The sequence below is a fragment of the Stenella coeruleoalba genome (genome assembly GCF_951394435.1).
Source record: "Stenella coeruleoalba genome assembly, chromosome: 8".
Classification (NCBI taxonomy): Eukaryota; Metazoa; Chordata; class Mammalia; order Artiodactyla; family Delphinidae; genus Stenella; species Stenella coeruleoalba.
In genome coordinates, this window is record NC_137154.1 from 48,627,227 (window position 1) to 48,654,445 (window position 27,219).

Sequence of the window (27,219 nt, forward strand, 5' to 3'; positions counted from 1 at the left end):
CTCTCAAGCACATCAAACTCTCCATGTCTGAAGATCAAAGTCTTCCAGAGGCAGTATTGTATAGCTTAATGGTAAGAGTATGAGCTCTGAAATCGATCCTGGATTCAAATCCCAGTCAACAGCTATGTTAGCTGTGTGATCTGGGGCAAATCATTTAACCTTTCTAAGCCTCAGTTTCTTTATTGTTAAAATGAGGATAACAGTCACTGCCTAATAGAAGTTAACGTGAGGATTAAATGAGATGAGTGTAATGCTTTTAACACAATGCCTGGAACAAAGTAAATATGCAAAAAATTATATCTGTTGTTGTTAACTGTTTTCCTGTAGTGTTTCTTTTTTCTATTAAGGTGGCCTAAACAGACACATGAGCTAAGTACCCTGATTCTCATGGCCATGACCCTAGTGTTAACTTTGTCATCGGCACAATCCCAATAATCTTCTACCCACATGAAATCAGGTCACCATTTATTGTTTAAAAAATACCTTTGTAAGCTCCAAATTAATTCTGGAATAAAGACTAAACTACTAGGGTGGGACAAAGCTCTGTCTTTCAGCATTCGGCCCTAGTTTCTCTCTCACCACTCCTCACCATGGTCCCTATGCTCCAGGCACACTGGAATACATGCCATTTCATAAATGTAGCATTGATCCCATGCCTCTGTGTCTACTTGTCTTTTTTACTTCTCTTCCCTTTGTCATGGCCCTCCCAGATCTCCCTCCTTAAGTTCCCACTGGGCAAAATCTTATCTTCCACATCCTGGTTTACTGTCTCTTTCCTATGCACTTTCTTAAGCCTATTTCCCTTGGGTATGATTAAATGTTTCCTGCTCTTTACTCCCAAAGAAATTTGTTTAGGTCTCTTTTTATGCATTTACCATCCTGAACTGGAATTATTGCTATGTTTATTTCCCACTAAATTATTAATTCCTTAATGTCAGGGACCCTATCATATTGATTAATTAGTGTTTAGTTACTGTTGGTTGAAAATAAACATTATATTATAAAAGGAGTTTTATCAAAAGAAGAATTCCTCAATAAGTGTCTAACAAGGGTAGCACAGCCAAGGGGTAAGAAAGACTGCCATTTGTCTGAACTATAGAGATCTTTGAGAAGAAATGAAGACTGTTTGGAAGGTTAGGGCATGGTGGTCATAAGTTCAGAACAAGAAACTTTAGGGTCAAACAGAAAAGACCTTTCTTACCCAGGGAGCCAGAGGGCATGAGAATGGGCATGTGGAGAACAGGGCAAGTGCACAGCCTTGGCTCTAAATAAATGCAAAGTGGGCATGCAGCATAGTCTGTGCCCAAGAGAGGGGGTGACCTAGGATCGCTGACTGGAGACATTAGCAAAAAGGCTCTAGTGCTCCAGAGGGTCAGATATCAATACCATCCAGAAATTTTACATGAACAGACAAGGTAAAGCTGGGCAATTCCCAGGATAAAAATGAGCTGCCTTAGGAAACATACTGTGGAAGAATCATGGTTGGCACATTCAACCCTATTACCTAGGTAAAGTGATGTGTTGAGCAGAACCCTGGGACTAGAAATGAGAGTCTCGGGTCTAAGTAAACGCAGAGGACATTAATAACCTCATTGTGTTGCTGCAAAATTAATGAGGTCAGGAATGTCAAAAGATGTCATAAAACAGCATCACAGGGTACAAAGCACTTTTTTTCATATTTCCATAAAAATGGGGAATAAGTCTCTGAAAATGTCTGAAGTTTCCAAAAACTTTTTATCCCCCTTCCATCTGTCACCTTAACTGCCACTTCGCCTCAAGCACACACTTATACACACACACACACTAACTAGCAGCCAGTCTCTCACAATGGCAAAGACTAAGCACTGAGATGAAGATACTGAAACACAAAGTTGAAGCCCTGAGATTCAGCTGGCCTGAAAGGGAGGCACCTCCACAGCACGAAGTGGGCAGTTCTCACTGGAGGTCAAATCAGGATGGACCTCAGAAGGCGGCAGCGGGAGAGAAATGAAAGAATAGAGAGGGGAGCCAACCGGAGGACCCAAGCATCACCCTTCAGACTGTCCAGCCCTGAAGCACCCTAATCTCCCACAGTCCTGCCAGCTGACTACCAGCCTGAGCAGCTTTTAGCAATTAGAACCATAGCACACACTCAGATAACATTTGGAAGCTCTGAAGGAAACTGGAGCTAAATCACTCTATTTTGAAAACAAAACATAATCAAGGAAAAATAAACAAAGAGAGGGGTCTTTTTCTTTATTAGAAAGCCTGCACTGCCTTAACCCCCAGGGAGTAGCCCTGTGCTTGAGATTTTCTCTGAAAAGTCACACTATTTTAGCAAGTCTCAGGAAGTTTATTGGAGAACTGTGAAGAACATCTTAGACCTTTCTTGAGGACGGGGCATCAGGAGCCTCCAGTGATACAGAATAGAAATCTACATTGAGGCCTTCAATCCTCCCCATTCCTTCACCCAGCCTCTAGGACTCTGTCCCCCAGTGCCCTCACAGCCCCCATACCAGCCCATCCTCACATTCTTTCCCAGAGCTCTCTGAATGCCTTCCATCTCAGACACGTGTGGAAAAGCAGTCAGGGATACAGACCCATAGAACAATGAGGTCACTGCCAGCATTGATTCTATTGTTTTTAGGATTATAACAGAAATCACTGAATACCTACAGAATGCCAGACACTATATAAATATTATCTAACCCAGGAGCAATTCTACATAATAGGACTTCTATGTATCATTTCTACATTATAGGTGTAAAAACTGAGTCCCCAAGAAGTTAAATAATATTCCCAGGGGTTTAGTAGCTGACCGGTAAAAGAGATATTTGACCTAGACTGTTCAATTCCAACACCTGTACATTTTCCCTTTAACCGGCTTTGTGTTGCAACTTCTGAAAACAAACAAAATCTGCCCAAGAGGCAGGGTAGAAGAAGGGCTTGGTAAGTAGGACACCTGGCCCAGCTAGACTCTTGGAAGGGAAACCAAGAGGGCAGTAAAGAGGACCCTCCTGGACTGGGACTTGGGTGCTCTCCCCTCTTCAGCCTCAACTCCTCTGGCTGTGACTTGGGAAGGGCCCACAGTGGAAAGTAAAAAGGTTTATCCTCTACTGAGTACTTTCTTCTCAAACAATAGAGGCCTCTCACCAACCTGTCAGGCAGGTAACATTAACCCCATTTGACAGATAAGGATGTTGAGGGTTAGTTAGAGCTCTCAGCTTCAAATCCATGTGCTTTCCAATAGGCCAAGCTACTGCCCTGCCCCTTTCCCAGTTTCCTTTTGAACAAACCAATGGTTTTTAAGGATTATTTCAATGTTAATCTCCAAAGAATCCAAAATTTGGTCCAGAAGGCCTCTCTAAGACTCAGGACACCTGACCAGGTCTCCCCACTTAGGTTCAGTGGCTAAACACACAGAATGTTCCATGCCGAGAGCAGTGGGGTAGGGGCCTCTTGTGCCCCTGCCAGCCTCTATGGGAACACCTGGAAGAAAATGTCCTTGGAGGGAAGCCCAGGAATACCTGGGAACCTCTGGCTCTTACTCCCAGGCCCAGAGAGGGAAGGCAGACCTCAGGGGTGATGCTGTGGCTGGCAAGGATGATCAGAGCTCATCACTCAGTTCATGGAGAGGGAGCCCTTCTCTTAACACTCCATGAGGGTGCTGGCCCCAGAATCATATCCACCCCAAATCATCTGCATCTTCTGTCCCTCATACCTTGCTTGGATTTGATAATGCAGATGAACCCTTATAGGGCCTTGGCCATTCTTTTTAGAATGGCCGCGAGGAGATTGGAAAGATGAGAGATTGCAATTTCTGACTCACAAAAAGCAGTGTGAGGTTCCCACTCCCACTCTCCTCACTCAAGTCAGCCTGGCCCTCCAAAATCACCCCCAGGCAAGCTCCAGGGGTCCAGGGCCCTGCTGATCCATTTCCCAGTAGAACCAGAGCCAATAAGATTCCCACACACCTTCAAAGTTTGACCTAGTTATCAGGGCCCTTCTAGGCTTCTCTGAGTGTTGCCTACATGCGGTGGAAAAGCCTGATCTGGGACTTTGATTGGTACACTGATTTCTTTTTTTTTTCCCCAAAATTATTGACTGAATGACTAGGCCAGACTCCATGCTAAGCACTGGAGATACTGAAATACAGAGTAAACAAGTCATGGTTCAGCCCTCCAGTGGTGGGGAGACATTAAGACAAATATGCAGCTATCATAACATGTTGTGTGTGATAAATGCTAGGACAGGGGTAAGTACAAGAGCCTCGGGAACAAAGCAGACAATAGCTCACCAAGTCATCAGGCTCAGAGGGCTTCCCTGAGGAGGTGACATCTGAGCCAAGACTTGCAGGGCTAGTCACAGTTAAGCTGGCAGGGTTGGGGGCGTGGGGACAGCAGCATTCAGTGAGATGACAAAACACATTGAGCGCCTACTATGTGCCCCAAACTGGAGATAAAACAGTGGCTAAAACAGCAAAGATCATTGCTCTCATGGAGCTCAAGCCTAGGAGAGCCATAACAGAAGGTAAAGAAATAAGCAAGAACATTTCAGGTAAAGATAAGTGCACTGAAGATAAGACAGAGTGATGGATAGAAAAGGACAGAGGCGAGGCACCCTTATGTGAGAAGCAGGTCAGTGAAGGCCTCTCTGAGGCAGTGATATATGAGCTGAGAGCTGGGTGATGAGAAAACACCAGCCATTCTAAGATCGAGGCAAAGAGTGTTTCAGGCAGAGGAGGCAAGAGAAAAAGGTCTTCTGCTTTGGGGATTCCCAGAAGGAAGAAGGTCAAGGTGGCCCATGTATCAAGAGCACAGGAGAGTTGTAAGAGATGAGGTCAGAGAGGAGGGCAGGGGCCAGATCGTGTAGGGGCTTGCAGGACATGGCAAGGAGCTTTGATTTAATTCTGAGTGACTTGGGAGAATTTAAGCAATAGACCTGACCTAATTTGTTTTCAAAAGTGCGTTCCGGCGAATGCAAAGACCCAGAGAGAAAGAGAACACACGCTGTTTGAAAAGCTGCAAGTGGTTCAGTGGGAAGAGGGGGGTGGGAGGTTAAACGAGTGCAAGGCAGGGGCAGTCGCAGTAGGGACACAAAATCCACTGTTTAAATGGGCTGAAGACTGAACCCTGATCCTAGACACAGACAGGGTCAGGATCAGAGCCCCGGGAAGATTGCTAAGTCTCCGTCTCAGCCACAGCCTGACTCCTGATGCAAAGTACAACGTGAGCCTGGACCCCATTCAGAGCCCACAACCCAAACAGAGCTACGGTCTGACCCCTGATCACAAAGTGAGCTTTGACCACACTAACGACCTGAGTGGGACTGGCTGTGTTCTCACACTGAACCCCAATCAAACTCTAGCTCAGTCCCAGCCCCATCTGTTCTCTGCCGCCATCACTTTCATTTAGGCCAATTCCCGCCAGGCTCTACATGGGCACCCCAGTAAACCGATCACTAGAAAATTTCTTGAAAACTGCCGAGGAAGCATCCAACACCACCCGTGCTTCCCTTCACCACACGAACGTAGAAATTGCTAAGTCTGTCTGTCCTTTGAGTCAGGGACCTCCTTTACATCCCTGGTCCTACCCCTGGACTTCTGGTTCTTCCAGGCCTGGTTTCTCATTCACTCAGCAGGGCTAATGAGGGACCCCTAGCTGCAAGAAACCCACACACCCGGACTCACCCCCAGTCTCCTGCATTCACCTCAACTGCGTTGAAGGAACGTGTGCCCTTTTCTCCAGGACTCTTCCAGAAGCAGTCTGGCAGGCTGCACTGAAGAGCAGCCCTCTCTGTCTCCGCCCCCTCCTTTGAGCCTCCCACATCAGGCTTTTTTATTCTGTCATACCTCCTCCCTCCTTTGGCTTCTCCCTGCTGGGGGGCAGGGTGCTGCCAGAGGGTCTATCAGCAGGTACCACTTGTAGCCAACTGTGGGACTGGTGTCCTTCTTGGCTTCTGTGTTCTGGGAAGGTGTGCTTGGAGTACGGGGAAGGAGGGGCAGTGGGTAGAGGGGTCTCTAGAATCCTCCCCAGATGGGCCCTGTGCCAGCTGGGATATTTCTGCCAGTTCCCATGTGAAGTTAGACAGAGTGAATGAGTGAGGAAAAGCTAGAAGAAACTCATGTGTGTGGCCATGGCCTTTGCAAGGAGTTTTCTCCAAGTTTCTTACCAGGCTTATCAAACTCAGCCAGAGGAAAAGCAGGGTGTACTTTCAGGGGAACCCCAAGATTAAGTGCCAACTCATCGCCTTCCTGAAGCTTTCCCTGACCTTCTTTCCATTGGTGGTGCCGCTTGGGTCCTTGCTGGGCCTGGATCCCAATGGACCCACCTGCTTTTCCCCAGAGCTCTAGGGCTGCACCTTCTTTGTCCCCCAGGCTCTGGGGACTGTCTCTAGCTAATGCATAACAGGGATCCCTGGGGACCATGCCTCTGCCTTCCACTCCCTGGCCTTGAGTTCCTGAACTTCTTGTTGAGGAAGGAGGATGTGGTTTCCTTAACCCTCCCTTACCTCCAACCCCAGCCATATAAGACATCTGTTTTTCTCTTAAGGGCAAAAATAGTGAGAGGACATTTTAGAGAGTTAGAGAACAGTTTGAATGTGAAACGAAATACCTCGCATATTTAAATGTTTTTAAAAAGTCTATTAATAAAGCAAAGTAAATTTTAGTTGGTTTCTCCTTATGTTTTACTCATCAGTTTCACAACTACAAGTTTAAATTCACAACACAGTGCATGCTGATTTAAACTATGTAAAATTAGACAATGTCAAATCAGGCCATTCCGACTCAGACCGCATCAAAACTAGTGACTACCTGATCTCCAAGTACCTGTAAACCTGTAGCCTGACACTCACTGCCATCACCCTGGAGCCATCTCTGCTGCCTCCTTCAATCTCCCATAGACTTAGACCATGTGAAGACTTAAAAAGTGATACCCCAGGGACTTCTACTTCTGGCCAAGACAGAATAACAGGAAGTAACATCTACCTGAAGGAACCTAAAATGGACAATATACATAAAACAATACTTTGCAAGATACTGGATATCAGGCAATGAAGGACAATGAGCTCTGCAGCCTGGGAAACAAATGAGGTGAACCTGGGGTTTCCCCAACTTACTGCCTTGAGAGAGGTTCCCTGCTGCAGGCCAGGGTAGGAGAACCCAGGCAGAATCCAGAGGACACCTTAAGTTAGGGCCGTGGAGCTGAGAGTCCAGGAAGCTCCAGCTAGCTAGAGTTTGAAGACCAGGTATTGGAGGTGAGAGATCTACACAGAGAAAGAACTCCAGAGACATGTAGAGGACCCTCTGCAAGATTCCAGCTGAGTACTGAGCCCACATGCACGTGAACAAGCTACCTAAAGCTGGGACAGAGCCACCTGGAAAGATGAGAGGTAGCACCACCACCCAGTGTTCACACAGGGCCAAGGAGAGTGACTGTTTCCACCAGCCAGACTGGAAAACTTCAAGATTCACAGGGCGTTGAGTAGAGATTACAGAAGGATACTGCCTCCATAGTGGGGAATAATTAACCAAATATTATCTATAGTATAATGTTGGGTTTAGATCATAATTGATCATTAATGGGTGGGGAAAGTACTTTGTTGACTTTATAAAGTAGCACAGGTCAAACTAAGGACTATAGTTTATAGAGACAGGAAAAAGAGATGAGCGTGGATGGGGTGGGGAATGGGAGGGCTGGGGAGGGATAAGTCAATTTATTTATCTTAGGTAAACCAGAACTCACTCACCCTCTCCTTCTCTCCAAGGGGTCCCAGCCAAAGAGCCATTGAGCACATTATATGTCAGGCCCCAGAGACAAAGAAAACTAGTGTTGTCCTCAAGGGAGACAGACAGCTATGTATATGGATATTTCAGTTCTGTGATGGAAGATAAACAGACAGCTATCATAAAACTATTTAAGCTCTATGACAGAGGGATAAACATCCAGTTGGAATGCAAAGCTTTAAGTTTTATGACAGAGGGAAACAGACTCTGCGGGAGCCTAGGGGAAGCCCTTAATTTAGTCTGGCAATTAGCCGACTTTTCCAACAAGCAACAATTACCCCAGTCACCCCCAGTTATCCAAGTAAAGAGATTCTGGAGGAACAGAGATTTCCCAAGATCTCCTGAGAAAGAAGGCCATGAGTTAATCTAAAGCCAGTGATACTGCAACCTGGATAAGGGACTAGCTCCTGGCCTTGACACAACAGGTTGTTATGAAAGGTGAAGTCTGCTGTGCTTTGAAAATTCCCTGTAATGCAATAAACATATCTCATTTTATCAGTTTTATTATTAAAACCGTTGCCACCAATGTGTATTGATTACTTTCTATTTTCCATGTGTTTTCACACCTATTATCCTATTTAATCCCCACAACCACCCAACCAGAGCTACATTATATCTCCTTTTTACAGCACTTAGAGTTTCCAAAAATTACTGAGGTGCAGTAGGCTAAGTAACTTGCCCAAATATTAAAGCTAGTGATCCTAATGTCTACTGCATCTAATTCCAACCCCACAATGTCTCTTTTCCTAATACAGTTATCTACCATGTCTAAAGGAATTTCTTGGCAAGGTTGTGCTGTCTTTGAATTTCATTTGTAAATTTGAACATCATTTGTAAATCAGACACCAGCACAGGAAAATAAATGTCAACTTGTCTGAAGCTTTGTGAAAACACTTTATTAAGAGACAAAGAGTTGTCTTAATAACAATAAGTCAGGACAGCCACATGTGGCAAAACTGGTGATGCACTGCACAATACGGGAGCACCATTCACGTGGACCATGGTGCGGACAATGTTTCCTAAAGCTGTACAGTGAGACAACCATGAATATGATCATTTCTTGCATATTTACAACACTTTGAAGTCTACAAAGAACATTCATAGGGTTTAAGCTTTGCAACATCACTGCTATTGTAGTTTCTCATTATACGGAAGAGGAAACAAAATCCAGAGAGGTAATGCAGTATGTCACTTTATGATATTTCCAGGACTTTAACCTTATAAGTCATACTTCAGTGTTCTTCCTTCTGCCTCAAATGAGCGTACATTGTTCTCTACCTATAATTCTTCAATGTGAACGTTTTTGACCTAACAAATTTCAAGAGCCGGAAGTTAAGTGAGTCTACGTGGGGGGGGGGGGGTGAGACCCCTGGGGGGGTGGTGACAGAGTCTTCACAATGTCTCCTATTACTCTCCTTCACACCCAACCCCCATGCTCGTTCACTGATTCCCCAAAGGGATTAAAAGAAACTCCCTACTATCAAGGACACCTAAACATGTTTAGTAGATTAGCAAGAAAGCCAAGGGAAAGGGGAAGATATGTGATTTGCTACTGAAGGCCAGCAATTTAGGGAGATCAGTGCCTCCAGAAGGGTGGGAGGAAAGAAGGGAAGAAGTCACAGAAGCACCTGAAATCCTTGTGGTCAGGATGAAGAAGGTATGGTCTGCCTATTGAGAAGATAACCACTGTGCTTTTCTATCAGTCCCAGAGACTGAAACATAACCCCAGGCTGAGCCCAAGCCAAGAAACTGGGCCTCTTTGAGTCATGGCTCCCAAATATGGAAATTACTTCAATTTCCTACCTCCATCCTGATAGATACACACATTCTTCAGTCAGTGCCCAGGAACACAGAAGTTATACCCATCTTGTGTCATATAATCCATACCCAGTGCACAAAGGAAATACTCCCTAAAACACAATAATCACAAACAAATCATACACACACACACCCCCTTGTACACATATCTTTTTTTTCACATATCCTTCGGACATTATATTCCACCGACATATGACTAAAGACATATATATTACACAAATGGATTTCCTATCACAAATAAGATGCACAACAGATATACGCCCAAAGGTAAACACCACACATGCCAAAAGGCACAGCATCCCAACACGACACATCCCACACACTCATGCATATTATATATTCCACATTGTTATGAATATGTAACATTGTACATTTACATATTACAGATATGAAGGAAAAAAGAGGCAGCATTCTCATCAGATACACATAAAGATATTGTCCATCATTCTCACATAGATGCACATCACATACCAACTAACAGAGGCCACATAAACATAATAAACGTACAGAGACATTATTTATGAAGTGTATACACACCAGGACACGACTATCACACAGACCAAAGCACAACTGGCACATGTTCTATGTACTGACACGCACACACTAAAAATACATATAGTCACATAAACACACATGCTCACAGCCACAACCAGGATAAACATCGCCCTTTAGGAAAAACAGTCTCCAATAGAACCACATAGATGACATTGACATTGGCAGATTCCACATAAATACACTCACATGCATACAGAAAAGTAACATTTCATGTGAGCTGTTTCTTCGTTTGCTACCGTCTCCCTCCCTCCAATTACTATCACCCAAATACCTTCATTAACCCCTAAAAATGGCTGTGTAACCACTTTGGGGTCCAAGAAAGAAGCTTTATAGCTAACACAGATTCACTGACATGGATACATGGAAGCAAAATAATTAAAATCATATATCAAGACTGGAATGAATCCTGAGGTATGTCATTTACAGCCTTCTCATGTCAGTACTGGGTGTATTTTCTAGTTGGGAGAGAGGAATACAGCAAGGCCACCATAGCAGAGAGACTAGGGTGATCATTCACCAGGATAACCTGTCCAAACTGTCGTAAGTCCTTCTGTATTGACACATTCCTGGAGACAGAAATTCAAGGTCTATTTAAGTAGCTGGGAGCAGACATCCCAGTGGGTTGGATGTGCCAGTCACCAAGATGTTCAACAGGACCCAAATCCTGCCATCTTTGGTACAGACTGAGGACACTGAAGAGATTATCCTGCTCACCTGCCATCCTGTAAGAACGTATGGAGGCCCTGTGAATGAATCTCCTTGGTTTTGGCTCCATAGACTATAGGGTTAACCATGGGTGGTAGTAGTAGATAGATAGACATTAGCCGTAATCACACGGAGAAGGGAAGTGGGGCCACCCAGCCTGTGTACCACCGAGAGCCTGATGAGGGGCACATAGAAGACCAGCACAGCACAGAGATGGGAGATGCAGGTGTTGAAAGCCTTGAGTGCTGCCCCCCGAGAGGACAGCTCCAACACTGCCCTCAGAATGAGGATACAGGAGACGCCCGGGAAGAGAGAGTCAACGTCCATGACCACGAGGATGATGAAGAGCCTGTACACCACACTGACCGTGGTGTCAGTACAGGACAGCTTCATAATATCTTGGGGCAGACAGAAGGAGTGTGTGACAGTGTGTGTTTGGCAGTATGACAACTGCTTCAGGATGAAGGGCAGGGGGAAGAAGAATACAAATCCTCTGGTCAGGGCAGCTAGTCAGATCTTGGTGACCATGGTGACCGTAGGCCCTGGGAGCACAGAAGCATGCCGCAGTGGGTGGCAGATGGCCACAACGTGGTCAAACGCCATGGCCAGCAGGACAGCTGACTCATGGCTGACAGAGCATGGATAAGGAACAGCTGGGCCAGACAGACGTTGAACTCGGCCCGTCAGGAAGAGGCTGGCCATCTTGGGCATAGTAATGGAGGAGAGGACTAGGTCAAAGCTAGAAAGCACAGCCAGGAAGAGGTACATGGGCTCATGAAGGCACCTTTCCACACGGATGATGAGGACAATGGCCAGGTTGCCCAGGGTGGCCAACACAGTGGGAAAACCAGCCAAAAGTGGACATTAGGTCCCAGGCCCCAGGCCAGGGATGCCCACCAGCAGGAAGCATGCTGGGTAGACCAGAGTTCCATTTGGTGTGGCCATGGCAGGAATCAAGAATCAAGGTTTCTGCATCCCAAGTCCAGGGTCTATGAAAGGGAAAAGGAGAAATCACTCAATCATGGCTCAGAGGAGAGAAAGGACTTATTAGGAAAGGACACTGAAACAGTGAGGGCAGCAAACAAAGACTAAGTACTTCTGGTAATTCTGAACTCCAGCCTCCTTCTGCTCTAATACCTCCCTGGGGGTCCCATTAATCTCAGTGTATGAAGCCCACTCAGAACACATGTGCAACAGCTCTTCATTTCCAGAGCTGATGTTTCTGACCACAGACACTGCTGTTGGCTACTTCCACAACAGAACTGCCAGGCTTGCACAGATCCTTCCAGATCCCAGCTTTTCTAGTGCATGTTAGGGTTAGGGTCTGTCTGAGTTCAGGGTTTGAGGTTCAGTCTGTGGTTGCCTTTAAGACTCACTCTAATCTGATTTTAGGATGGGAAGCAGGGAGTCAGTCTGAGCCTAGATTTCAAGAGATAGGTTTGTGTTTCAGCCTGAGTACCGTTTCTCAAAATTCCTTGATAGAATCATCTGAAGTGGTTATTGAAAACACTATCTCTCCAGGTCCTACTCCAGGCCCAGAGAATAAGGTTTTCCTGGGAAAGGGCCCAGAAATCTGGTTTAAAAAACAATAAATCCTTTCTCTCCAGGTGATTTTTTTTTTTTTTTTAATCAGAAAAATTTGGGAAAAGCTTTCTGGTCTTCTGGGAGGTAGGGAGACAGGAGTGAAGAAAGACTATCATTTCCAGTCCCCAGCAAAGAACAGAATATAGTCTTTCATTGGGATCTCTCAAGGCCCACATGAGAGTCAGTCCCAGATTGTGCTTGGCTGGGCTGTGACATGGAAACCAGATACAGTTGAGACATGAAAAGAAAATCAGTCTGTGTTGTCACCAGTGCTCTGTGGTATCCACAAGCACATCCTCCTTCCTCCACTACCCTCCCTGGGGAACACAGAACACCCCAAGGTCAATTTCCTTTCTCTACACAGACCACTCTGTGGTCTCCCCTCCCCTCCCCTTTCCTCCCCACCCTGGGCTAAGCCTGGCACACTCACCAACAATGCTTCTGCCCCAGGCAGCTGCCCTTATATAGCTTCCCTGGGGGCCCTAGGGAGCGTGAGGGATGATGAACAGTGCACTACGCCAGGCTCCCTGGGAGCACCGCTCCGCTCAGGTGCTCAAGTAAATCTGAACCCAGACTCCTACCCCGGGGGGCTGCATTCTGTTACTAGTCTAAGGCCACCTTAGGAGACTAGAGGTAAGGGTAATGCAGTGGAGGTGAGGGATAACCTGCACTGGAAGAAAGGAGCTACTGGAATGGAGGCGTGGGCGCACACCTAAAAGCACACAGACGTGAATACACCTGCTCACTCTCAGAGGCACTATCCTAGGGGATCCAGCCCTGTGCTCAGGCACTGCCTCTCGCTTCTTGATGCTGCCCCCTTATGGTAATGTAGGCAAATTGCAGCCTTGTGGCTACTTGGGCACTGACTGAGGTTGATGAACCAAGGACCTAACTTACCTTGAATGTGAGCTCCTGCCACTGCACTACGGCTGCTCCTTAGCTCACACCCCTCTCCCTAATAAGCCAACTCTTTATCCCTCGGGCTGCTAATAATAGCTCTCCTGCCCCCCGCCCCCAAATGAGACAGTGTAGAATGGTTGTTTAAATGTGGGGCTCTATCAGGAAACAGACTTATGTCCAAATATGGGCTCAATCACATACCATCCTTAGCCTCAGTTTGATGTGAAAAATAAAATGAGATATTAGCAATTCTCCAGTAAATTACTGTGTTCATTATTATTGCTCAAAACAACTGGAAGGGCCAATGAAATAGAAGGAAATCCAGTTGAGATAGTGCTACAACAGCCAAAGGAAGAAAATACATTGAGGGGGAAGAGTGGACAGCAGTGCAGAAGGCTGCTTAGAGATCAAGTAGTATGAGGACTGAAAATAAAAAGCCACTGGTTACCTTGGGAAGAACTGTTGAGGTGCGTTGGTATGAGTGGAGTCCTGAATGCAGCAGAGTGAGGAGTGAGTGAGTTGGGAAGAAATGGAGAAAGTGGATGTAGACCACTATTTTGAGAAGTTTGTATGTGAAGAGAAGGAGTGAAATGGGCAATACATGAAGAATTGATAGCTCTAAGGAGAGTTTTAAAATTTGTATTTTGGAGCTTAAACACAAGTAAATGTCAACAGGATGAAGTTAGTAGAGAGGCTCCCTGTCCTTTATTTCTCATATTCCTAGTGGAGTTCATTAACGCTGTGACCCAGGTAAACCCTCTGTCCTTCCCCCTCTATATAGTGACCATGAGAAATTGTAATTGCTCCCATAGCATCACCCAAACAGGCAAAACCAATATCCTGAACTCCAGACATGGTAATGTCTATTGGACATCACTATTTAAGCATCCTTCAGGTACCTCAAACTCAGTGCCTCCAACTAAGTTCATTATCTCTGATCTGCAGTCTCTGCCCCCAATCTGTATTTTTTGTTCCCTGTCACAGAAATGACTCTGTTGCCCCAGCCAGGAACCTAGAAGGCTTCATCTCTGCCTTCTCCCTCTCTCTTACCTCTCTCTGATCCCATCCAATCAGTCACCAAGTTCTCTTTAATTTACATCCTGGATATCTCATGAATCAGATTATTTTTCTCCATCCCCTTTGCCTCCTAACCAAGATAATCTCTTGCCTAGACCATCAGAATAACTTGTTCACTGGTCAGCCTCATTGAAGATCTTTCCTACCAATTCACTGTCCACACTGTGGCCAGTGTGATCTTCCAAACACAAATCAGTTCATAGCATTTCCTCATTGACTTTAGAATGAAAAGTTGAAGTTCACACTCTATAACCCAATTCTTAAACCTTCTTGTGCAATCTCAGTGCACATTTCCACCCTATCTTCAACCATTCTACCTCCCTTTTTGCATGCCAAGTAGCAGGCACACTGAAATTATCCCCCTGCTTCAATGTACCATGCTTTCTCTCACCCTTCAGCTTTCGCATATGTTTTTCCCCATGGTAAAAATACTCATCTTACTTCCTGTTTTTCTTAATTCTTAGCTTTCAGATATCTGTTTAAACAACCTTCCTTAGGAAGATCTATTCTGGGTCCTAATCTTGATGTAATCACTTTACTTTTTTTCCCTTTGTTTCACTTAAAGACTTTAATGTTATGAGATTAATTATTCTTCATAGTTCCAAACAGAGCATATCCTCCTATTTTTATAGTGGGGGATGGACACTGATGTGTACGTTTAATAGGGGAGGTTTACATAGACTTCTTTCATTCACTCTTAATACAGAAATTATTGGTCCTCTTATTGATGTTCACTCATAACTCACAATTCAGTTACTTCAATTGAGTCATGTCTAATGGGCCGGTCCCCTTAAATTTTTATTAGGAACATCAAGCACCAAGTTGGCACAATTTTTGAATGAAGATTTTTCATGGGAATTTTTCAAGCATTTTTTCACTTGTTACAGTCACAAGAATAGTATCTTACTGCATAAGGTGAACTTTTAAAATAATAGTATATCCCTATATTTTTGTTTCAATATTTTTCACAAGAAATAAGGAAAAAATCATTCAGCATAAACAGAGTGTTAAAAGGTCCAGCCAATAATGGAGACTTCTGGCCGGGGATATACTCAAATTCTTGTCATAGGAGATGCTCAGTTATATGAACTTGCTGATAATAATTCCCCAGCTCCATATCATGACCCACCAGCTGTCCCTCAATATGGTCCTACACTGGCATTCTTTCAGTTCCTCAAATGAAAGTTCTCTTTTCTTACACCCACTTCCAAGCACTTGCTTTGGCTGGAATAGTCAACCTCTTTGTTTCCCTCCTCTACATATTAACTATTCTTAGATTCCACTGTAGGTACTGTTTCTACAAGGAAATCTTTCCTGTAAGAAAATGTTCTCTTGTTTCCAAGCGTATCCAAATTCCTTTTGCAGATGAATAATTCCCTTGTTTTTTGCTAGGAAACACTGATGGACATGGCCATACAAAGCCACAGACAGCCTTCATGAAAGAGAATATGGCTTTAGAAATGATTCTTTACATTAATAACTTGTATTAAGGCAAGAAAAAGAAATATATAGCATGAGAGTTAGAAAAAAATTATATTGAGTTGGCCAAAAACTTCGTTTGGGTTTTTCCATAAACTGTTATGGAAAACCCAAACGAACTTTTTGGCCAACCGAATATAATCATTATTTGTGGATTAGTGACTGAATATGTATAAAAATCCAAAAGAATCCATTGATAAATAATTAGAATTAATAAGTACAAAGAGATTGCAAATTACAAAGTCAATATACAAAATTCCACTGTATTTCTTTATAAAATAGACATGGTTTTATTAAAACAGCATTTACAATAGGAGAGAAAAGTCATATATCTAAGAATAAATCCAGTAAAGGATATAGAGAAACTTCTACACGGAAACCAGAAGGAATCCCTAAGAGAAACTGAAGAAGATCTAAATAATGGAAGAATAAACTATGTTCTTTTATTGGAAAACTCAATAATATTAAGAATTTAATTGAAGAATTTAATTATCTCCCCTAATTTTTCTACAGATTCAATGCAATCTCATTAATATCCTAACAGGTCATTTTGTAGAACTTGATAAGTTTAATTAAAAATTTATAGTGAAATGTAAATTGCTGAAAATAACCACAACACTCTTAAAGAATTGGACCAATGTGGGAAGACTTGCTATATCAAATATCAAGACTTATTATAAAGCTATAGTAATTATGAAAGCGTGATATTGGTGTAAGGTAGAAAATTGGGCCAATGAATAGAAATGAAAGTCCATTTGCTTTATTCATTCATCAGTGGACATTTAGGTGGTTTTCATTTCTTAGCTATTGTAAATAATGCTGCTATGAATGTGGCGGTGCAGATATCTTTTTCAGATAGTATTTTATTTTCTTCAGATATATACCCAGAAGTGGTACTTCTGGATCATATGGTAATTCTATTTCTTTTTTAATCTTTGAGAAACCTCAATGCTGTTTTCCATCGTGGCTGTACTAATGTATATTCCCACTAACAGTACACAAGGGTTTCTTTTCTTCACATCCTGTCAACACTGATCTCTTGTCTTTTTGATAATAGCCAACCCAATAGATGTAAGGTATAATCTCATTGCATCTCCTTATGACTAGTGATGTTGAGCACCTTTTCATTACTTGTTGTCCATTTGTATATTTTCTTGGGAAAAAATGTGTTTTAAGTCCTTTGCCCAAGTTCTTTTTAATGGGATTGTTTTTGTTTTTTGCTATTGAGTAGTATGAGTTCCTTATATGTTTTGGATATTACTCTCATCAGATACATGATTTGCAAATATTTTTTCCTGTTCCATAAGTTGTCTTTTTATTTTACTGATTGTTTCTTTTGTTATTATGCCTGTTCAACTCAAACTCAAGTGATAGCAAGGAATATCTTGATCATCACTGTATCCTCAGTGCTAGGATTGCACCTGATATTTCTATCTATCTATCTTGGGACCATACAAGGCTATGTAGCATAAAGGAAGCCCATTATAAAATAATAACAAGAGGACTTCCCTGGTGGCGCAGTGGTTTAGAATCCGCCAGCTGATGCAGCGGACACAGGTTTGAGCCCTGGTCTGGGAAGATCCCACATGCTGTGGAGCAACTAAGCCCGTGCGCCACGACTACTGAGCTTGCGCTCTAGAGCTCACAAGCCACAACAACTGAGCCTGCGTGACACAACTACTAAAGCCCGTGTGCCTAGATCCTGTACTCCGTAACAAGAGAAGACACCGCAATGAGAAATGACAAGCCCATGCACCGAAACGAAGAGTAGCCTCACTCACCGCAACTAGAGAAAGCCCGCGCACAGCAACGAAGACCCGACGCAGCCAAAGAAAGAAAGAAAGAAGAAGAAGAAAAGATTCAACATTGCACCCAGGAGGGTTCTGGGAACATGGCAACACATCTTCGATTCTAATTTTGTGTGTCAAAAAATTCAAATAAAATAAAATTCAGTAAGAATCTACAATCCTGTCACACAAAAGAAAGCAAAAGTTGTTTCTAAAATTTGGGATTCCTATGAGTCTGTACAGAGTAAGGTGGAAGGCAACTAACCTACCTTGAAGGAAAGCTTTCATGAAACCATGCTGAGAGACCCTCACTTCGGAGCCTCCAGTATTTGGCCCCTGTGGAAAGAGCTCTGCCTCATGTCTCCATGGGTCTTACCTTACTTAAGAGTATGGGCTGGCCAGCTGACCTGTGCCGTTCCTTATAACCTTCCTAAGATGACGCCCAATCTAATGTTCACTGAGAAGGAGGCAGAACTCCATGAGAACCTGCATCAGCTAAGAACAGTGACTTATCAAATCATCTCTCATAACCATGAGCAAACAAAGGAAGCAAGTAATGTGGAAAATATCAGAGCTTGAAGAAAGGGAACAAATATGAGAAAACAGATCAAATGCCCAGCAGGAAACAGGGCAGAACTGGGAGAATTTAGAAAAAAAAAAATCCATAGCATCAGTGAGAGCTGAGAAAATCCTGTTGTGTTAAAACATGAACAGATTGCTACTGAATAAAAGCAATGTGCAAGAAAATAAGAATTATTTGAAATAATAACAATAAAACAGAGTGTGCAAATCTTATGGGGAAATCTTGGTTGGTTCTTAACCAAGAGTGGGAAGAGATAGGAGTATTTTCTTGAATCCCTTAATCCCTAAGGTGTAAAACACAACAACAATAACAACAACAAAACCAAATCACTGAATAGAAACAGAGTATCCTTTGTCTTTCTGCACAACATTCTAGGAGAATCTCTCGAGTTGGCCACGCACAGTTCTTTGCTTTTTCAGCAAATATACAGACTTGGGCAAGAAAAAGTAAGAGACATGGAGGGGAAAATACAGGCATTCCAGAAGGAAAGGAAGGAGGGGATGGAGCAGATGGAGTAAAATCAACAATCAAGGAAATAACTAGGAGAAAATTTCCAAAAGCCCAAAACCTGTCTTAAGATACAACATGCTCACTCATTCATAAAATAAAAGATGTACACTTAATTTCAGATGAAATTTCTGAATTCCAATAAAAAATAAACTATCCTGTATGCATCTAGACAGATATGCCTACAAAGTAATGCCAAAATATACCAGCTAGCATGTAAGCTCCACAAAAGCATTTTTCTGTTTTGTTCACTGATATATTTCGATCACTTGAAAGAGTGCCTGTTACATAGCAGGCACTCAATAAATATTCATGGATGAATTTGCTGGCATTAAGGAATCAATCTCTACCTGAGGTCATGAAAATATTCTTTTAAATTACTTTGGGAAGTTTAATTGCTTTGACTTTTATAGTTATAGCTACAATCCATATGTGAGTGATATGAGGTTAGGGTTCGTGTTTCATTCTTTTCCATATGGATATTTGGTGTCGCCAGTACCATTTATTAAAAATATCCTTCTTTCCTCATTGCTCTATAGTACTACCTTTGTCATAGAACAACTGGCCATATATGAATGGGTGTGCTTCTGGGCTTTTTTTTCTATTCATTGGCCCAGTGGTACCCTGCACCAATATCACACTTTCATAATTACTATGATAACATGGAGAAATTATTTAAGAATTGTCTTAGCAAATAATCTGACTTGTCTTAGTGTGGATGTCCCAGAAACAAACTGGAAACATGGATCTGATTTCAAGTAGCTTATCTGGGAGGTGATCCCAGGATGAAATATCAGGAGTGTTGAGAAGTGAGAAATGGAAGGAAAGGAAGTCAATAAAGTGTGTATTATCAAGCAGGTTATCACCATGGGAAGCTGGGACTCCATTCTCTGCCACTCCTCTCCCTTAGCACAGAAACAGCTCATCCCACAGTTAGCCACTCAACTTGTTGTCCTGGTCCATCTTGGATTCAGGCAGAGGGTTGGAATCTGTAGTTACAGTCATGGGCTATATCCAAGACAGAGCCTCACCTGGACACAGCTGTCTGCCTCTCACAGCAAACAAAGCACCCTGATGGAGGCCAGGAAGAAGAGCTGCTGTGCTTGTGCACTGCACTGATGTATCTTCAAAAGTGCTCTGTCCAGCTTTCTCCTCGGGAACACAAACCCCCGCCCCCAGGAATACTAAGGTGCCCTTTTGCCAGGGCCCTTGAGACTCAATCATAGTTATGGACAAATTGCCAAGTTACAAATGAAAAAGATCTCCCCTTTAACTGCTTTAACTTCACAGAAGCTCCAGAGAAGTGCAATCGACCCTTGAACAACACAGGTTTGAATTGTGTGGGTCCACTTATATGCAGATGTTTTTCAATAAATATATCAGAAAATGTTTTGGAGATTTGCAACAATTTGAAAAATCTCACAGATGAACCATGTAGCCTGGAAATACTGAAAAAGTAAGAAAAAGTTAGGTGTGTCATGAATGCATAAATTATATGTAGATACTAGTCTATCCTTACATAGGCATAAGGTGAGTGATATTTAATATAAAATTAATGTGTTAATTTTCTTACTGATTTACAACTTTGCTTTCAAAGAATTACATTATCATACAATATACCTGTCTGTCTCATAAATGGAGAAATTGTATATCAGCCTATCATCACATTTAAGTTGTTTTTTAAAAAATGAAAGTGTTTCCAATACTATATTATTAATATGACTATAATACTGAATGCCATAAAAATTTTATAATGATTCCTTCATTAGTGTATAGGCTAGGCTACGGTGAAGCAATCATATCAATTATATAGGCTACCACAAAGCAATCATATTGCTGCTTCTTTGTTATCAATGCATGAATTATTATAACTACAAATATTAATTTCTTTTTCACATTATCTTTTCATTTTTTATGTCTAGTGTTAATAATATCTATAACATCTACAGTGTTTTGTATAAGACAATATTGATGTATGTACTGATAGACTGGTGATTCATCTTTTAAACAGAAGATGTAAAGTTATGATGTTGATATAGTACAGTATAGTAAATGCATTTTCTCTTCCTTATAATTTTCTTGCTAACGTTTTTTCTCTAGTTTACTTTATTATAAGCATATAATACAAACAAAATATGTATTAAGCGACTGTTTTATGTTATTGGTAAGACTTCAGGCCAACTGTAGGCTACTAGCAGTTAAGGTTTGGGGGAGTCAAAAGTTATATGCATATTTCTGACTGTACAGGTGGCCCCTGCAATATTTAAGGGCTCACTGTACAACTAACTTGATTTTGAGTTCCTTAAACAGTCTGTGGCCTATGGTTGTAATTCCAGCATCCAGCACAAAGTGCAAAAAGTGAATGCTCAATAAATGTTTAAAGTGGCTTGTTCCGATTAATCCATTTACTACTCTGTTAGGCAGCCGTGCCTATAGATCCAGGTGAGACACAGGGTACAGCTCAGACCTCAGCTACCTCTTTTCTTCTTTTTTTGCTCATGGTCCCATTTGTTTCAGGAATTTTCTGGGCCTCACCCTTCAGAATTTCAGCCATGGCCTGAGCCCTGACATTGGCATGAAGAACCAAAGAGTAGCAGTCCCAACAAGAAAATCATTTGGAACTGGGCTTCAGTTGGAGGATTTCCTGGTTATTTTCCACACAGGCAGGATGTGCCTTTATTTGCTTATTCAGTAAACACTGAAGTATCAGGAAAAGGACAAGGTGCAGAGACTACAAAGAAAAACCGAAATCACTGCCTTAAGTATGACTTTGCGTGTGCACATGTCTGTGTGTTTAGGCGAGGGACGAACACCGCTCGTTTAAAATTTTTTTCCAATTTGTATAGCAGTTTCAGACGAGGAATTCCACTTCTCCTCCGCCAGTTCCCACCATCTGCTTCTAACTCTGAAGGGGGGGATGTGGCAATAGTGATGAGAGACTGCCTGCTGAAGTACTGAAGGATAAGAGCTTGCCAAGAAAACCCAGGGTTTTTTATGAGAAACCACCATCTGCAGCCTGGAGCCAGGAGAGGTCGCTCATCTTGCAGGAAAAGTGCAGAGTCCACTGCATTATCAGTGCCCAGCCCCGCACTAAATTGGGTCTCAGAATCAGACATGGCTGATCTCATAGGCTGCTGAGTTTAACGTGGAAAACTGGCAAAGGAACAGCATTAGGTCCGGGGCTACGACCCGGAAGGAACAAGGTTCGCTCTGAAGAGCCACTAGTCATCCAGAGCGTAAGCGTGAGGCGCAAGGGGTTCTTTGAGCCGAGGGCCAGCTAGGCCTCTGTTACTGCATGGCCCGAGGGGCTTCATCCAAGGGCCTCACCCCTTCGACCCGTCCTCGACTGACTCCTGGGCCCTCTTACAGTTTAGAGGGCTCTGAGTGGGGGAAGAGGCCAGAAAAACCGAAGAGAAAATACGCCGTCCGGCCAAGAGGTGTGCGGGGCCCTGTCCCCTCCTCCGATTGGCTAGGGTTGTCCTGTTCCCTGTCTGTGATTGGCTGCTCCCACAAAGATGCCGCCGGCGAGCTCATTGGCTCCGGCCCTGTGGGCGGGGCCTCGGAATCCTGCAGGAGAAACCAAGGAGCTGGGTGCTGCTGAGGCCTTGGTCTCCGAGCCGGCGGTAAGTGCCGGGCTGGCTGGGCCAGCCGGTTCGGAAGCTGCGGACACTCGGCCGTGGGAACCAAGCGGGCGTCTCCACGTTTGGTTTCAGCCTCGGGGCGCTACTCCCGGCTGAGAAGGGAGGTGGGTAGACAGTTGTGCCTCTTCAGAGGTCCTGCAGGCCGTTAGCCTCACTCTGCCCCCACCCGCCCGGGACCTTCGGGCCCTGCCCGGCGTCCTGTGGCCCGGAGGTTACCCTCCCCCTCTCTCCTCCCGAACCCCGGAGGTCACCGCCTCCTCACTTCCCACTTTGGCCCCTCCTCCCGAGTCTCTTCCCGGCTTCGCCCCCCGCCCCAACCCCCCGCAAATGTCTTTCCTAGAAGGCTTCCCACTGTGCCAAATGAACGGTTGAAGCAATTAAATGTTTAATAATTAAAGTTTTGTCAAAGTAATCTGTGTATCATGAAAACAAAACAGTAAGGCAATAGATGCCCGCCCCTAAATCCTTTTTTGCAGAGGCCACTACATTTAACTTGTTCATGTTTAGAGCTTTTCATGCCCTACTAAATCTAAATAATGTGCTTCCATCGCATTTCTTGATTTATCATTTTGATATTTCTTTACCTCACTTCCCTTCTCCACCATCTTCTCAGTTTTTCAGTAGCTATTTTCAATTCTTTGTTAATCTCTGTAGCTTTAAATCATAGATATCAGCCTCTGTTGTGTCAGCCTTAGGTAGTAGTTCTTGGGGCCCCTCCGTGGTGGTAGATGAGGATATTGACATTTCTTCCATATCCAGCCTACTATCAGCTAGACCTTAACATTTACGTTTAATACTCGTGTATTCAAAAATATTTGAGCACTGTTTCTGGCCTTAGGGATATGGTCGTGAACAAAATAGAGTATGTCAGTATCCTCATGAAACTTCTACTGTGGGAAGTAAGACAATAAACACATATGTGTCAAATGACATTAAGAGCAGGAATTTGGAGAAGTCATTTCAAGCTGGGAGGACAGCAGGAATCCAAGTGGGTGGAATGAATGGACATGGGGTCTGCGAGAAAATGTGGAAGTTCCTCCTTTTGCTTGACTGGGCTGTTTCAGGGTGAAGAGAGAGCTTCTTGTTGGACTGAGGGCTGGGGAACCAGGATAGGCTCTTCAGTAGGTTAGTGATTTAGTAAAACAAGGTTTTAGGATATTGGTCCTACAGTTTGGTAGTGACAGTGGGAGGAGGAAAAGTAAGAGACAGGGAGGCCAGTGAGAAGGCAGGACCTGCTGATGGCCTGTAACAGACAGTTCTGCAAAATCTACTTACTGCCCCACTTCCTTCAGGAAACCTCACAGGACTACCATTAAACCACAGTGATTTCTCTCTCCTCTTGAATTTTTATTATACTTTGCAGCTGGAGAGGTTAAGTACTTTGCCCAAGATAGAATGGCAGAGCCCAGGACCAAGCATCTGTTAAATGAGGGGAGGGTAGAATAATGGTTTCTACTTAGGGTTTTGAAATACATTGAGCCAATCCATGTAAAATGCTCAGAAGAGTGCCTGGCGTGTAGTGTACTCAAGGAGTGCTCGCTTTTATTATTAATGTATAATATGCTCTCAACTCCCTAACTTAATTATAAAAGCATTTTGGGTTTTAGAACTGTTTTCTGTGTCTAGCTCATTTATTCCTTCAGCAAATGTTTATTCAGCAATAACTGCATGACAGGCACTTTTTAGGTCCTAAGGATACAATGATGACTAAGACCATCAGGGCTTTTCCCTTTATAGACTAACTGTAACACAGACTTGCATGGTGAACAAATAAACATTGTCAGCTGTACCAAGAGCCTGCCATTGGTCATTCAAGTTCTGTGCCCACATATGGCCCTAGCAGAAATCTCAGGTTTCTTGCTGGAGTAGTGGATTCATCAATATGGGTTTAATTATCATCAGATGACCTTTGTTTTTATCTTCCAAGGGCTGTTTGTCCATATCTGCTTCTAATGTATCACTGAGGAGGGTGTCTTGGCATCTTAGCAGTTGTTAGTGCTGGAGAAGTGGGCAGAGGTTTACAGGAGGTGGGGAGAGTTGCTGGTTCCCTTATACCTTACACTTCAGTGTGCAACACAAGAAAAGAAATTGAGCATATAGGCCATGGGCTTCTGGCATATTACCTTTTCTGCACCTTGACGTACATAAATATACATGGAAACATCCTAGAGAGTGAGGAAGGTGGGTATTTCTGGCCTTATTTTGGAGAGTGAAACCACACGAAGTTCAAGAGAAACAGTGCTGATTTCAAGAGCACAATGGAGGTGGAGTGAGAATGGGCTGGCGAGCGAACCCACAGGAGGGTCAGAGATGACCAGGTGAATGGGAACTGAGAATTCCCAGCATCCCAACATTCAGGCATCCCCAGATGTCCCTTCCATGGTGTGAGAAACGTGACCCAGTGGATTCAGTTGGGAAGGCCAGAGCTTATTAAACAGGGTTCATAAAGGATCCAAAAGAGAAAGTTATTTTTTTCAGTCACTACTTATCCCTTTTACCTATCCCTCTGCTCTTCTGCTCTTTTATCCCTTATTTGGGTTTCTTTCGTTCTTCTCAGCCTTCAGTGGCTCCGCCTGGTTTTATTCATATTCTGAGGAGGGTGTGACAGGAGCCATGGATCCCGCAGCATTGGTGGAAGCCGTTGTAGAAGAAGTGGCCTGTCCCATCTGCATGACCTTCCTGAAAGAGCCCGTGAGCATCGACTGTGGCCACAGCTTCTGCCACAACTGTCTCTCTGGACTCTGGGAGGTCCCAGGAGAATCCCAGAACTGGGGTTACTCGTGTCCCCTCTGCCGGGCTCCCGTCCAGCCAAGGAACCTGCGGCCTAATTGGCAGCTGGCCAACGTTGTAGAAAAAGTCCGACGGCTAGGGCTGCATCCAGGAATGGGGCTAAAGGGCGACGTGTGCGAGACCCACGAGGAGCAGCTTAAGATGTTCTGCAAAGAGGATGGCCTGATCGTGTGCGAGGCCTGTGGCCGGTCCCCCGAGCACGAGGCCCACAGTGTCGTGCCCATGGAGGATGTCGCCTGGGATTATAAGGTGGGAGATTAAGGCCAGCTCCCCCCAGTCTCTCCCCTGCCCTTCACTTGGCTATCTCTAGATCAAGAACTTGACCAGGGACCCCAGAGACAAAATGAGAGCTGATTCCTTTGGCTTCTCGCACCCCCAGATCCCAGGGACCTGTGAGCCGTTCCTCTCCTTACGTTTGTGACCTCCTTTGACTTCCTTCTTTCCCACTTCCACACCTCACCCCAGTCCCAACAGGTTTAATGCCTAACCCAAACTTGCTTTCCTTACTAAGAATTTGAGGGAGACCATTTTGGTCTAGTTGGGGTTCTGGGCGCCTTGGATGAAGTGGTCAAGTCTGTACCTATCAGGGCGTGCAAACTCCTCCTAGCAATGCCACAGATAATCATTGAACATCAGGTGAGTCACTTTAAACTCCTCATTTTATAGACAAAACAAAGGCTTAGAAATTTGAGATCATGATCATTGGTTTTAGAGCTAGAAGGGACCGTGGCTGAGTCATTTAGGATTGAGTGAGATTGTCTGATGTTGTAGGGACCCTTCTGACTTAAGTTAGTTAAAGGAAGATCAAAGGCCTTCTTACTCTTCAGCCACTGTTCTTTCTCTTCTCCTTACCTTCTATTTATTGGGGGCAATAGGGGGAGCCATCTCTGACACCCACTGCTCCTTTTTTATAGCTATCCTATCAACTTCTAACTTCTTATATTTTCCTTAGATGTCCATGCTGACATATCTTTATTGGAATCACTATCCCAATGATTCTGTGATCCATTGATCCTGTACTGGTCTTAATTCTCTTTTTTGAAGTTGAGATTAGAAGGTAAAATTGTAAGATGAATCCCCTGAATTAGCTGTTTTCCTATGCAAAAAGAATTTCTGAAAAATTAAAAGTATTTATTTATTTTGTTTTGCAAGTATTAGAATAGGGAGGCAGTATACCATAGGCATAAGAGTTAAAGAGCTGGGTTAAATCCCAGCCCAACCATTTACTAGATGAGTGACTTTGCGTAGGTCACTCTCTAAGCCTCAGTTTTGTTGGTACATCTTTAATAAAATGGTCCATATTATTATGAGTTTACTTTATGCTTCCCAGTAGTCATCTCTTGCATTAGAGTCTAGGATGGTACTTCTTATCTTTAGGGTGCATATGAACCACACAAGGGTCTTGCTAAAATTCAGGAGGTCTGGGGTGAAGCCCAAGATCCTGCATTGCTAACAAGCTCCCAGGTGATGTTGATGCTGCTGACACACGTGGACCACACTTTGAATAACAAGGTTTAGGAGGCTGTAGGATAACAAAGCAGATAAGGATAAAAAGAGGCATGGATAGGAAAAGTCCAAGATAGTTTTCTGGCCAGGTTGGAAATGGACCTTTTCTTCTGCTTTACAGAAACTTAGAGACTGTGGGAGTTGAAATGATTCTCAGATTGAGAGACCTTGGATGTAACCTGGGCAGGAATCTGCTCCCTCTGTGGTGTTCCCTTTTCTCCCAGCATGCATTCTGGCCCACCCCCTGAGGGATGCTTGTTTTCCCATCACCTACCAATGCTAGGAAGCCTGGCTATCCACCCAGGCTGCCCGAGGTGTCCTCATGAGGTTTTTGTCTCTTTCAGTGGAAACTCCATGAGGCTTTGGAACATCTGAGGAAAGAGCAAGAAGAGGCCTGGAAGCTGGAAGTTGGTGAGAGGAAACGAACTGCAAACTGGAAGGCAAGTTGCCCCCTGGGGAAAGGAGTCTGTGTGGTCCCTGTGTTGTCCTGAAGCTGGCCCATGGTACCTTCCTCATCTCTGT

The 27,219-nt window shown here is 43.8% G+C and overlaps 2 protein-coding genes across 15 annotated transcripts in view; one reads left to right on the plus strand and one right to left on the minus strand.

The window, feature by feature from the left end:
- Nucleotides 1–10,848: 10,848 nt before the first annotated feature.
- Nucleotides 10,849–11,848, minus strand: OR51D1 (olfactory receptor family 51 subfamily D member 1; the record flags this gene model as incomplete). The annotated part of the gene is given in 8 exon segments (XM_079930835.1): nt 10,849–10,953; nt 10,955–11,353; nt 11,357–11,469; nt 11,472–11,521; nt 11,523–11,676; nt 11,679–11,721; nt 11,723–11,803; nt 11,807–11,848. Coding segments are annotated over 8 exon segments (957 nt in total). The 5' UTR covers nt 11,819–11,848.
- Nucleotides 11,849–22,332: 10,484 nt separating this feature from the next.
- The window catches only part of TRIM68 (tripartite motif containing 68), a 167,987-nt gene continuing 163,100 nt past the window's right edge, over nt 22,333–27,219 (plus strand). For 13 of the 14 annotated variants that reach the window (XM_079930813.1, XM_079930818.1, XM_079930820.1 and 10 more), the window contains exons 1-3: nt 22,333–22,383; nt 24,959–25,440; nt 27,042–27,137. In XM_079930813.1, the coding sequence (XP_079786939.1) occupies nt 25,015–25,440; nt 27,042–27,137 (522 nt within the window). In that variant the 5' untranslated portion in view covers nt 22,333–22,383; nt 24,959–25,014. Of the gene's footprint in view, nt 22,384–22,494; nt 22,506–24,958; nt 25,441–27,041; nt 27,138–27,219 lie in introns of those variants that run through there. The other variant, XM_079930815.1, reaches the window with a different exon arrangement.